The sequence below is a fragment of the Podarcis cretensis genome (assembly GCF_951804945.1).
Source record: "Podarcis cretensis genome assembly, chromosome: 4".
In the NCBI taxonomy this organism is placed as follows: Eukaryota; Metazoa; Chordata; class Lepidosauria; order Squamata; family Lacertidae; genus Podarcis; species Podarcis cretensis.
The window spans coordinates 41,683,827-41,697,328 of NC_137173.1; the positions used below are offsets into that span (position 1 = coordinate 41,683,827).

Sequence of the window (13,502 nt, forward strand, 5' to 3'; positions counted from 1 at the left end):
CAGTATGCCACATTATATCTCTGACCCTTTTGCCTCCTTGGCAAGAGCGTTGCTCTATCTCAGAGGTCAGCAACCTAAGGCCCATGGGCTGGAAGTGGCCCATGAGGGTCGCTTAACCAGCCCATGAGCCGCCCCCAAACTGAGCTGCTTGCTCGGCAAGTCCCCGCGTGCTGCGCTAAACCAGCGTAGTGTGGTGTGGGGACTCTCTTCCGCAGCTCTGGAAATTGCTTCTGTGCATGCCCAGACACCGAAAATCACTTCTGTGCGGGCGCAATTTTCGGCGTCTGGGCATGCGCAGAAGTGATTTCTGCTGCTGCGGACATGCGCAAACGCGATTTCCGGCGCTGCGCCGGTCTGGCCCACGGAGGATCTCCGGGGGAGTGATCTGGCCCATGCCCGGTAAGTCTTGCCAACTCCTGTTCTATTTCTAACCTTTGAATCCTTGGCAGAAGCATTGCTAAAAATCCCCTTTGATAGGAACATGACATGGTGGGACAGGGGGCTTTGTCTGAATAAACAAGGTAACACCTGGGCCACGTAGACAGTTCATGACAGAAAAGTACTGAAACACAAAGTTCCTTATGTTTCTGAATGTTTTGCATATTGCTAATATTAAAAAGGGATGCAGGTGGCACTGTGGGTTAAACCACATAACCTAGGGCTTGTTGATCAGAAGGTCAGTGGTTCGAATCCCCGTGAAGGGGTGAGCTCCTGTTGCTTGGTCCCAGCTCCTGTCAACCTAGCAGTTCGAAAGCATGTCAAAGTACAAGTAGATAAATAGGCGCTGCTCTGGCAGGAAGGTAAATGGCGTTTCCGTGTGCTGCTCTGGTTCGCCAGAAGCGGCTTAGTCATGCTGGCCACATGACCCGGAAGCTGTCTGTGGACAAACGCCGGCTCCCTCGTCCAGTAAAGCGAGATGAGTGCCGCGACTCCAGAGTTGTCCACGAGTGGACCTAACGGTCAGGGGTCCCTTTACCTTTAATAAAAGGGCTCTGCAGGGCTTGTAGAAGCAGTTTTTTTCTGCACAGCCCACCTGTATCCTCAGCGCTGGTGTTGTCTCGTTCTTTCACTCCCCCCCCCAAACTCCTTTTAGCCAGTGTAACCTCTGCTGGGTTCTTTAGCCATGTGACCAAACTAAACAGAGTTTGGAGCAAGGGTAAGTGTTCTCCTTCCCTGCCATGCTGGCAACACACTCATTTTCTGGGAGTTACCCCGGCTGAGCCCCCACTGAGTTGAAATGAGAGACTTCAGTACATGTAGCCCCGACAGTGCCCAGGATTAGCCAGCTTAGCTGGAGATCTACCTATTCCAAACTCTGCTCATCCCGGTAGATTTTGGGCTTGGATCCCTAATTTTTAAAGCAATTAACATTTGGAAGGAGCAGTGGAATTTCAAGGTTAACAATGCTGGTGTCTCGGGATACCATGGTCCTTCTTGAGTGCCACGTTAGGAACTTTGTTGTTTAGTCGTTTAGTCGTGTCCGACTCTTCGTGACCCCATGGACCAGAGAACGCCAGGCACTCCTGTCCTCCACTGCCCCCCGCAGCTTGGTCAGACTCATGCTGGTAACCTCGAAAACACTATCCAACCATCTCATCCTCTGTCGCCCCCTTCTCCTTGTGCCCTCCATCTTTCCCAACATCAGGGTCTTCTCCAGGGAGTCTTCTCTTCTCATGAGGTGGCCAAAGTATTGGAGCCTCAGCTTCACAATCTGTCCTTCCAGTGAGCACTCGGGGCTGATTTCCTTCAGAATGGAGAGGTTTGATCTTCTTGCAGTCCATGGGACTCTCAAGAGTCTCCTCCAGCACCATAATTCAAAAGCATCAATTCTTCGGCGATCAGCCTTCTTTATGGTCCAGCTCTCACTTCCATACATCACTACTGGGAAAACCATAGCTTTAACTATACGGACCTTTGTTAGCAAGGTTATGTCTCTACTTCTCAAGATGCTGTCTAGGCCTGTCATTGCCCTTCTCCCAAGAAGCAGGCGTCTTTTAATTTCGTGGCTGCTGTCACCATCTGCAGTGATCATGGAGCCCAAGAAAGTAAAATCTCTCACTGCCTCCATTTCTTCCCCTTCTATTTGCCAGGAGGTGATGGGACCAGTAGCCATGATCTTCGTTTTTTTGATGTTGAGCTTCAGACCATATTTTGCACTCTCCTCTTTCACCCTCAATAAAAGGTTCTTTAATTCCTCCTCACTTTCTGCCATCAAGGTTGTGTCATCTGCATATCTGAGGTTGTTGATATTTCTTCCGGCAATCTTAATTCCGGCTAGGGATTCATCCAGCCCAGCCTTTCGCATGATGAATTCGGCATATAAGTTAAATAAGCAGGGAGACAAAATGCAGCCTTGTCGTACTCCTTTCCCAATTTTGAACCAGTCAGTTGTTCCATATCCAGTTCTAACTGTAGCTTCTTGTCCCACATAGAGATTTCTCAGGAGACAGATGAGGTGATCAGGCACTCCCATTTCTTTAAGAACTTGCCATAGTTTGCCATGGTCGACACAGTCAAAGGCTTTTGCATAGTCAATGAAGCAGAAGTAAATGTCTTTCTGGAACTCTCTAGCTTTCTCCATAATCCAGCGCATGTTTGCAATTTGGTCTCTGGTTCCTCTGCCTCTTCTAAATCCAGCTTGCACTTCTGGGAGTTCTCGGTCCACATACTGCTTGAGCCTTCCTTGTAGAATTTTAAGCATAACCTTGCTAGCGTGAGAAATTAGTGCAATTGTGCGATAGTTGGAGCATTCTTTGGCACTGCCCTTCTTTGGGATTGGGATGTAGACTGATCTTCTCCAATCTTCTGGCCACTGCTGAGTTTTCCAAACTTGCTGGCATATTGAGTGTAGCACCTTAACAGCATCATCTTTTAAAATTTTAAATAGTTCAGCTGGAATACCATCACTTCCACTGGCCTTGTTATTTGCAGTGCTTTCTAAGGCCCATTTGACTTCACTCTCCAGGATGTCTGGCTCAAGGTCAGCAACCACACTACCTGGGGTATATGAGACATCCGTTTCTTTCTGGTATAATTCCTCTGTGTATTCTTGCCACCTCTTCTTGATGTCTTCTGCTTCTGTTAGGTCCTTTCCACTTTTGTCCTTTATTATGGAAATCTTTGTACGAAATGTTCCTTTCATATCTCCAATTTTCTTGAACAAATCTCTGGTTCTTCCCATTCTATTGCTTTCCTCTATTTCTTTGCATTGCTTGTTTAAGAAGGTCTTCTTGTCTCTCCTTGCTATTCTCTGGAAATCTGCATTCAATTTCCTGTATGTTTCACGATCTCCCTTGCATTTTGCTTGCCTTCTCTCCCCCGCTATTTGTAAGGCCTCATTGGACAGCCACTTTGCTTTCTTGCATTTCCTTTTCATTGGGATGGTTTTCGTTGCTGCCTCCTGTATAATGTTACGAGCCTCCATCCATAGTTCTTCAGGCACTCTGTCCACCAAATCTAAATCCTTAAACCTGTTCCTCACTTCCACTGTGTATTCATAAGGGATTTGACTTAGATTGTATCTTACCGGCCCAGTGGTTTTTCCTACTTTCTTCAGTTTAAGCTTGAATTTTGCTATAAGAAGCTGATGATCTGAGCCACAGTCAGCTCCAGGTCTTGTTTTTGCTGACTGTATAGAGCTTCTCCATCTTTGGCTGCAGAGAATAAAATCAATCTGATTTCTATGCTGCCCATCTGGTGATGTCCATGTGTAGAGTCGTCTCTTGTGTTGTTGGAAAAGCGTGTTTGTGATGACCAGCTTGTTCTCTTGACAGAACTCTATTAGCCTTTGCCCTGCTTCGTTTTGATCTCCAAGGCCAAACTTGCCAGTTGTTCCTTTTATCTCTTGACTCCCTACTTTAGCATTCCAATCCCCTATAATGAGAAGAACATCCTTCTTTGGTGTCACTTCTATAAGGTGTTGTAAGTCTTCATAGAATTGGTCAATTTCAGTTTCTTCAGCACCAGTAGTTGGTGCATAAACTTGGATTACTGTGATGTTAAAAGGTCTGCCTTGGATTCGTATCGAGATCATTCTATCATTTTTGAGATTGCAACCCAGTACAGCTTTTGCCACTCTTTTGTTGACTATGAGGGCCACTCCATTTCTTTTACGGATTTCTTGCCCACAGTAGTAGATATGATGGTCATCCGAACTGAATTCACCCATTCCCGTCCATTTTAGTTCACTGATGCCCAGGATGTCAATATTTATTCTTGCCATCTCATTTTTGACCACCTCCAACTTACCCATGTTCATGGTTCTTACATTCCAGGTTCCTATGCAATATTTTTCTTTACAGCATTGGACTTTCCTTTCGCTTCCAGGCATATCCACAACTGAGCGTCCTTTCGGCTTTGGCCCAGCCGCTTCATCAGCTCTGGATCTACTTGTACTTGCCCTCCGCTCTTCCCCAGTAGCATGTTGGACGCCTTCCGACCTGAGGGGCTCATCTTCCAGCGTCATAACTTTTATATGCCTGTTGTCTTTGTCCATGGAGTTTTCTTGGCAGGGATACTGGAGTGGCTTGCCGATTCCTCCTCCAGGTGGATCACGTTTGGTCAAAACTCTCCACTATGACCTGTTCATCTTGGGTGCCCTGCTCGGCATAGTTCATAGCTTCTCTGAGTTCTTCAAGCCCCTTCGCCACGGCAAGGCAGTGATCCATGAAGGGGAACTTAGAACTTAGGAACTTAGGCACCAATGACCTGTTCATCTTGGGTGCCCTGCTCGGCATAGTTCATAGCTTCTCTGAGTTCTTCAAGCCCCTTCGCCACGGCAAGGCAGTGATCCATGAAGGGGAACTTAGGAACTTAGGAACTTAGGCACCAATAATTAGGAAAAGTTATCCAAGACCTTCACAAGCACAGAACTGGAAGTACAAATGCATTTCATTTTTAAAATAGGTTATAGTAAAACCAAAAAAACACAAACTGCTGATTGTGTCATAATAAAACATCCTGAGTGCTTCATAAAGCTGAATTCATATCACCTTGACAGCAAAAGCAAGGTGGCATTGCAATTCATTAGACATTTCTGAAATGCCCTTTTTAATCCATTCATCCAACATCCATCTAGTCGTCCAAGTCATGTATATAAAAACACACACAAACAAAATCTCAGTGGTTGTTTCATAACTAAGAAACAACCTTCCTGCAAAGAAGGAGGTGCTGCAAAATTTCCCTTTGCTGACTAGGATTAAGGTTGCCATGGGGGAATGAGCTTTTAGTACATTTTAGTTAGTTCCCCTTCATGGTACATTTTAGTTTTAGTACATTTAGTACACTTTAGTACATTTTAGTTAGATCCCCTTCATGGATCACTGCCTTGCCGTGGCGAAGGGGCTTGAAGAACTCAGAGAAGCTATGAACTATGCCGAGCAGGGCACCCAAGATGAACAGGTCATAGTGGAGAGTTTTGACCAAACGTGATCCACCTGGAGGAGGAACCGGCAAGCCACTCCAGTATCCCTGCCAAGAAAACTCCATGTACAAAGACAACAGGCATATAAAAGTTATGACGCTGGAAGATGAGCCCCTCAGGTCGGAAGGCGTCCAACATGCTACTGGGGAAGAGCGGAGGGCAAGTACAAGTAGATCCAGAGCTGATGAAGCGGCTGGGCCAAAGCCGAAAGGACGCTCAGTTGCGGATATGCCTGGAAGCGAAAGGAAAGTCCAATGCTGTAAAGAAAAATATTGCATAGGAACCTGGAATGTAAGAACCATGAACATGGGTAAGTTGGAGGTGGTCAAAAATGAGATGGCAAGAATAAATATTGACATCCTGGGCATCAGTGAACTAAAATGGACGGGAATGGGTGAATTCAGTTCGGATGACCATCATATCTACTACTGTGGGCAAGAAACCCGTAAAAGAAATGGAGTGGCCCTCATAGTCAACAAAAGAGTGGCAAAAGCTGTACTGGGATGCAATCTCAAAAATGATAGAATGATCTCGATACAAATCCAAGGCAGACCTTTTAACATCACAGTAATCCAAGTTTATGCACCAACTACTGCTGCTGAAGAAACTGAAATTGACCAATTCTATGAAGACTTACAACACCTTATAGAAGTGACACCAAAGAAGGATGTTCTTCTCATTATAGGGGATTGGAATGCTAAAGTAGAGAGTCAAGAGATAAAAGGAACAACTAGCAAGTTTGGCCTTGGAGATCAAAACGAAGCAGGGCAAAGGCTAATAGAGTTCTGTCAAGAGAACAAGCTGGTCATCACAAACACGCTTTTCCAGCAACACAAGAGACGACTCTACACATGGACATCACCAGATGGGCAGCATTGAAATCAGATTGATTATATTCTCTGCAGCCAAAGATGGAGAAGCTCTATACAGTCAGCAAAAACAAGACCTGGAGCTGACTGTGGCTCAGATCATCAGCTTCTTATAGCAAAATTCAAGCTTAAACTGAAGAAAGTAGGAAAAACCACTGGGCCGGTAAGATACAATCTAAGTCAAATCCCTTATGAATACACAGTGGAAGTGAGGAACAGGTTTAAGGATTTAGATTTGGTGGACAGAGTGCCTGAAGAACTATGGATGGAGGCTCGTAACATTATACAGGAGGCAGCAACGAAAACCATCCCAATGAAAAGGAAATGCAAGAAAGCAAAGTGGCTGTCCAATGAGGCCTTACAAATAGCGGGGGAGAGAAGGCAAGCAAAATGCAAGGGAGATCGTGAAACATACAGGAAATTGAATGCAGATTTCCAAAGAATAGCAAGGAGAGACAAGAAGACCTTCTTAAACAAGCAATGCAAAGAAATAGAGGAAAGCAATAGAATGGGAAGAACCAGAGATCTGTTCAAGAAAATTGGAGATCTGAAAGGAACATTTCGTACAAAGATTTCCATAATAAAGGACAAAAGTGGAAAGGACCTAACAGAAGCAGAAGACATCAAGAAGAGGTGGCAAGAATACACAGAGGAATTATACCAGAAAGAAACGGATGTCTCATATACCCCAGGTAGTGTGGTTGCTGACCTTGAGCCAGACATCCTGGAGAGTGAAGTCAAATGGGCCTTAGAAAGCACTGCAAATAACAAGGCCAGTGGAAGTGATGGTATTCCAGCTGAACTATTTAAAATTTTAAAAGATGATGCTGTTAAGGTGCTACACTCAATATGCCAGCAAGTTTGGAAAACTCAGCAGTGGCCAGAAGATTGGAGAAGATCAGTCTACATCCCAATCCCAAAGAAGGGCAGTGCCAAAGAATGCTCCAACTATCGCACAATTGCACTAATTTCTCACGCTAGCAAGGTTATGCTTAAAATTCTACAAGGAAGGCTCAAGCAGTATGTGGACCGAGAACTCCCAGAAGTGCAAGCTGGATTTAGAAGAGGCAGAGGAACCAGAGACCAAATTGCAAACATGCGCTGGATTATGGAGAAAGCTAGAGAGTTCCAGAAAGACATTTACTTCTGCTTCATTGACTATACAAAAGCCTTTGACTGTGTCGACCATGGCAAACTATGGCAAGTTCTTAAAGAAATGGGAGTGCCTGATCACCTCATCTGTCTCCTGAGAAATCTCTATGTGGGACAAGAAGCTACAGTTAGAACTGGATATGGAACAACTGACTGGTTCAAAATTGGGAAAGGAGTACGACAAGGCTGCATTTTGTCTCCCTGCTTATTTAACTTATATGCAGAATTCATCATGCGAAAGGCTGGGCTGGATGAATCCCTAGCCGGAATTAAGATTGCCGGAAGAAATATCAACAACCTCAGATATGCAGATGACACAACCTTGATGGCAGAAAGTGAGGAGGAATTAAAGAACCTTTTATTGAGGGTGAAAGAGGAGAGTGCAAAATATGGTCTGAAGCTCAACATCAAAAAAACGAAGATCATGGCTACTGGTCCCATCACCTCCTGGCAAATAGAAGGGGAAGAAATGGAGGCAGTGAGAGATTTTACTTTCTTGGGCTCCATGATCACTGCAGATGGTGACAGCAGCCACGAAATTAAAAGACGCCTGCTTCTTGGGAGAAGGGCAATGACAGGCCTAGACAGCATCTTGAGAAGTAGAGACATCACCTTGCCAACAAAGGTCCGTATAGTTAAAGCTATGGTTTTCCCAGTAGTGATGTATGGAAGTGAGAGCTGGACCATAAAGAAGGCTGATCGCCGAAGAATTGATGCTTTTGAATTATGGTGCTGGAGGAGACTCTTGAGAGTCCCATGGACTGCAAGAAGATCAAACCTCTCCATTCTGAAGGAAATCAGCCCTGAGTGCTCACTGGAAGGACAGATTGTGAAGCTGAGGCTCCAGTACTTTGGCCACCTCATGAGAAGAGAAGACTCCCTGGAGAAGACCCTGATGTTGGGAAAGATGGAGGGCACAAGGAGAAGGGGGCGACAGAGGACGAGATGGTTGGATAGTGTTTTCGAGGTTACCAGCATGAGTCTGACCAAGCTGCGGGGGGCAGTGGAGGACAGGAGTGCCTGGCGTTCTCTGGTCCATGGGGTCACGAAGAGTCGGACACGACTAAACGACTAAACAACAACAACAACAAGTTAGTTGCTATTTCAACGGGGCAATATTATTTGTCTTGCATATTGCAACTCATCCCAATTCCTTCTCAACCCCACTGCTAAGTGTCCAGATAAATAAGATACTGGAGAACATTCTCAATTGCCACGAGAGGTGTGTTTTATTTTCAGAACAAATAGTTTGGCAAAGAGGCTAGAATGCAGCAGAACTGAAGTACAAGTAGCCAGCAGGATGAAATATTTCCGGAGCTTGCAGGAATATTCTCTTTCTCCACAACTTTAACTTCAATTGGCCTTTCTTCAGTGACTACATCTGGAGGGTTCTTAACATCACAGAAATAAGTGCCATTGTCTGTAGGTTGCATGTTTTCTATCTTGATGGATGCATCTTGCTTTAAAAAATCTCCAGCCCATGTGCTGCGGCCAGTGAATTGTGTATTCTTCCCATCATATGCTTTGTCATTTGAGTAATAGAAAAACTGTAAGCATAAAAACAAACACAATCACTTTGTTAATCGCTGCTTTCAGTTGAACATAGTTGTTGAAGAAGTGGGATACAAATTTTAAATCAAACCGTGATTAACTTTGCAGGAACACATTAATAAAAAGACCACAAAGAGGCACAAATAAGTAATTCTGTTAAATGAAAGGGAGAGAGATAAATAGAAGAAATATGTGAGCAAACTATCTCAATTTGACGACAGGCAAAAATATGGGACTTTTCCACATTAGAGCAAAATGTGGAGTTGCACTTGCCTGTTTCTGCATCAATGTAAGGGCATCCAAATGAGTCTCTCCCCATCCCAGTGTTGTCTTGTACTTTCCCCCCCTTTTAATTTGGGATTTGCAATTATTGGAAAGTCTACAACAGCCAGGATTGAAAAACCCCACACTGAAAGTGAGGAAGGACTGAGACATCACTGGGATGGGGAGGATGTTAATAGCAGGACAAGCAGGTACAAATCCACATTTTGTTCCTGTGTGGAAAAAATGCCTTTGGTTCTTATTGATGCTGTCAATACACAACAGGCAATACTGTTGTGAGTTTGGTGGGAGGTTAGACTTCTAATTCCAGGATCCAACAAGGATTTGATTGCTGAAATAGCCAGACCAGCTTTTTGGTGAGGTAATTGCCCCCTAAGCAATGCTAGAAATGGAGATATGAAAGCTAGGAGTTAAATGGCACCTTAAACCTTGGTTATCGGCACAACAATGGAATCTCTGGACGCGATTTTTAAATGAAAAGAATACAAAGCTGAAAATGAATGAACTGCAGCTAAAATTTTGTGTTCATTTTTCACATGGTCCAGTCCTTCCCCTGCCCACCCCTCTACTATTATTCAGGGGGTGTTATCTCCAGTCTTCAGAGAGTAGCTGGAAGTGGGGAGGCAGAAAAAGGTCCTCCTTTCCTTCCACTCTGCAGTTTTAATCTGAAATCTTAGGCGCATTATTGCGCCCAGAGGTCAGAAATTGCTTGCACTAATGAAATTCCAGGTCACAAAATGTGCCTAGAACAATGGGAGTTTCAAACACTGGCCCTAATTATGGGTCCTTAAGGTAACAAAGGAAATGGCTGTGAGCCAGAGAACAAATGGGTGTCTCCCCACCAGTGCCCCCCTACTGGCTGGTGGTTAGAAGGACAAAAGCCAGAGTTGGTATGTGTGAGAGCTAGGTGCTAGAAGCAGGCTGCAGACAGGAGCCTGTGAGGGGGAGACATGCTTGGTTTCTGCTGGAATCCAAGGTTGTGGGAGAAGCAAGACCTGCTGGCGTGTTAATGCTGTAAGCCCCTGCACCAGAGGGTCAGGTTGCATATATGTGTAAATAAACCATATATCATAAAGACCCCCCAGTCTCTGCTGCCCCTCATTCTGAGGAAACCAAACCTATGGCAAGCACCTGGAACCCCTGGAATCTTGTAACACTCAGAGATTAGGGTGGCGTGCAACAATACATTGCTTCAATAAGGCATTCATTGTTGACAAAAGAAAAGTAGTGGTTTCCAAACCTGTAATCCACTTTCACCACAAAATCTAATGGAAATCTAGCTTTCCCTCAGTCATTAACTCTTACAGTTATGGGACGGTCATCTGTTCCCCGTTTTTGATAGCTCCAGGTAGCAGAGGCTGCAGTAGTAATCTTCTCTGATGATGTGAACTTGCATGGAAGCTCCGCTACTTTCCCAATCTCCACAATCAGTTCTGCTGGTGTGGACACTATAACAGCTGCAATATTGGCGGTTGCAGAACAAAATACCAAACAGGTCCCTTTAAAGCAATAGAATTACACAGTTTACTTTAGAGCAATGTAAAGGTAGACGAAGGCATGCATAAGTTAGCCTACTTTGAATATTTATTTATTTTTGCTTAAAATATTGATATATCGCCCATAATGGGGGGGGGGGACCTCGAGACGGTTTATAATAAAATTGATTAAAAACAACATCTAAAAATCAATGCAGCTGCATTTACAGACAGAACAAAATAGTCATGAAAAACATATGGATGGTATCTAACACCGTCATTCCATTAGCACAATGCATTTGGGCTGCACAATGGAGATTCCTCTTCCCATGCAACCTGCTTGGGGGGTTCACCTAAAATTCTGGAGAAGATTTGAGGGAGGGGACTGAGGAGAAGTTCCACGTACTGCACAGCTGCAAGTTCTTGTGCCACAGACTATGACACTTATTTCCATGATCTCAAGAACCCTCAGACATAGTCACTGCAGAAATGCCAACTGAGAGAGAAAATCCCTGGAAAGATCACAACCACAACTTCTGGAAAAATGGACTTAGAATAGATAAAAATGGTTTAAGGTTTGAGTAAGGGTTAGCTAGGCCAAAGGGGTGCCATTGCCTTTGGCCCAAGCCACCCAGAAGTGGGTGGAGCTATCCCACAATATTGGAGAGATGCAGGACACACAGCCTGTAGATCAGCTGAGAAGCAGAATTATCACCCTTTCCCTACTCATCAAATGATTGATCTGATGAGTGGGGAACAGGCAATCTGCATCCCTATTAGGTCACTGGGATGGGAAGAGAGATTTCAACCTCTCCACCCACCCCAGAACCACCTATATTTTAATCCCTCCCCCTATTTTTTGCTGCTGCTTCCTGTTATGTACTGAAGTTCTCACCCTGGGCCAGCAGGGGGATACTGTAGATAGTTATGCAAATAAGGGATCGAAAGTGACGTTCAGTGATTGGATAGCTTTAGAAAATTGTTGCAGTTACGTTGTACTGGAGCTCTATATAAGCAGGCTGACTGAACCCTTCAGTTCAGTTCTATTCTGTTAATAATCAAGAGCTGTTTGAAGAATTGCTGTGTCGTCTGATATGTTCACCCACAACTTAACACTTCCTACATTGGTGGGGTCTTGGGGGGCCAAGCCCAGAGTCTAGAATCACTTACAGGCAGGAACCATTATGATCTGCCCATGAGTATCTGGTAACAGGTGTTTGGTCATAACTGAGCCAAAGCAAGAAATGGTTTGAACCATCCTTTAAACTCTCTGTTTTGTTACTGAGCCGCAACCCACTTTAAAGCTTTGTACTTTCTTCATGGCAATTCTAACAGTTAAGGAAAGCAAATCCTGTTATGAAGTGGAATTAGCCTGTATAATCAGTTCCCAAATGAACCTGTTCCTACAGCAGCTAATGTGCAAAGAAAAACACACACAAGACATTTCACAGCTACCCAGAAGGCTCTTCACCCACAGACAGCCTTCTTTTGTGATTCTGAATCTCACATAACAAAATATTTACTTCTAATAAAAGGGATATTTGTCAATTGGACACATGAATTTATATGAGTTTCCAGAGATAATTGGATGCACTTTCATTCTGTACTGGTGCTCAGTACTGAGAGCTTCTTTGATGGATCAAACTTTGGGACTTTAAAAGCGTGCAGCAAGTTTATTTTAAAGTAATTGATATTAGCTCATTCCATCAGAAGCAGAGCACATCCAATTTCACATTGTACTATAAGGATTTTCGTTCACAAATGTTTCATTGCTCATATTCTTTTGTTTACTATTCTTAAGATACAAGTATAGCTGTGGAATTGGCTGCTCAATTTATACTTAAGTTCCCAAGATTTTTCTTTTTGGTGATTATATACTGCATATAAAAAATATGTAGACTAGAGAATGGTCAAAGAAACTTGGAACCCAAAGCACACTTTCTCAGAAGTAAGGCCCAATTAATACAATGGACTCCGTAAACCTATTCAGGATTGCAAACTTAATTTACAAGCCCTCGGCATGTGAGCCGGACACACTGCACCAAGAGGGAACGCCGAAGGTCTGCAGTTACTAAGACTGCCCACGACCCACAGATCGGCCTTAACAGGACCAACCTCTGCTCCCCCCGTCGAAGCGACCCCTCTTTTCCCGCCCAAAGCGACTTTCGCTCCCCGCCAGGGACCCCAGGAAAGGGGGTGGGGCCAGGCCACGTGTTCGCCCCCCCTCTCGCCATTCCCGCGCGCCCCCTTCGGAGACCGAGAAGAGCAGCAGCCCTCACCGTGGCCCAGAGCCAAAGCCAGCGCCAGGCAGAGCGCCGGCGCGCCGGCGGGGAAAGAGCGCTTTCGCTTCCCCGGGCCGCCGGTTGCTGCAGCCGTGGAGGCGGCAGCCATTCTTCTGCCTCCGGACACCCTCTGCGCCCCATTGTTGCGCCGCCGCCCACCTCACAGCCATTGCTGGGGGGCGAGGGGGGGGGGCAAAGCGACGCCGTTGAGTCCGGCTCGCGCGAAAGTCAAAGTGCCCAAAGCACGAGGCCCTTTGCTGCCCTCGAATCGTGCGCGCAGTTGTGGGCGCTGAAACTCCGAAGGGAGACAGCAGGGAACGGGGTCAGGAAGCTGACCTTGTGGCGGGAATACAACTCCCCTACGAGGAATGCTTAGAACAGTGTTTCCCAAACTTGGGTCTCCAGCTCTTTTTGGACTACATTTCCCATCATCCCTGACTACTGGTCCTGCTAGGTAGCGATGGGAGTT

At 45.1% G+C, this 13,502-nt stretch overlaps 1 protein-coding gene across 5 annotated transcripts in view; it reads right to left on the reverse strand.

Moving 5' to 3' along the window:
* Nucleotides 1-5,021: 5,021 nt before the first annotated feature.
* The window catches only part of LOC307215460 (myelin protein zero-like protein 1), a 36,174-nt gene continuing 27,693 nt past the window's right edge, over nucleotides 5,022-13,502 (reverse strand). For 3 of the 5 annotated variants that reach the window (XR_013838517.1, XR_013838518.1, XR_013838519.1), the window contains exon 4: nucleotides 5,022-5,148. Coding sequence is in view for 2 of the 5 variants with exons in the window: in XM_079974692.1 (XP_079830818.1) it covers nucleotides 8,679-8,990; nucleotides 10,582-10,775; nucleotides 13,031-13,142 (618 nt within the window). In the remaining 3 variants the exon portion in view is untranslated. Of the gene's footprint in view, nucleotides 5,149-8,646; nucleotides 8,991-10,581; nucleotides 10,776-13,030; nucleotides 13,176-13,502 lie in introns of those variants that run through there. The other 2 variants (XM_079974692.1, XM_079974693.1) reach the window with 2 other exon arrangements.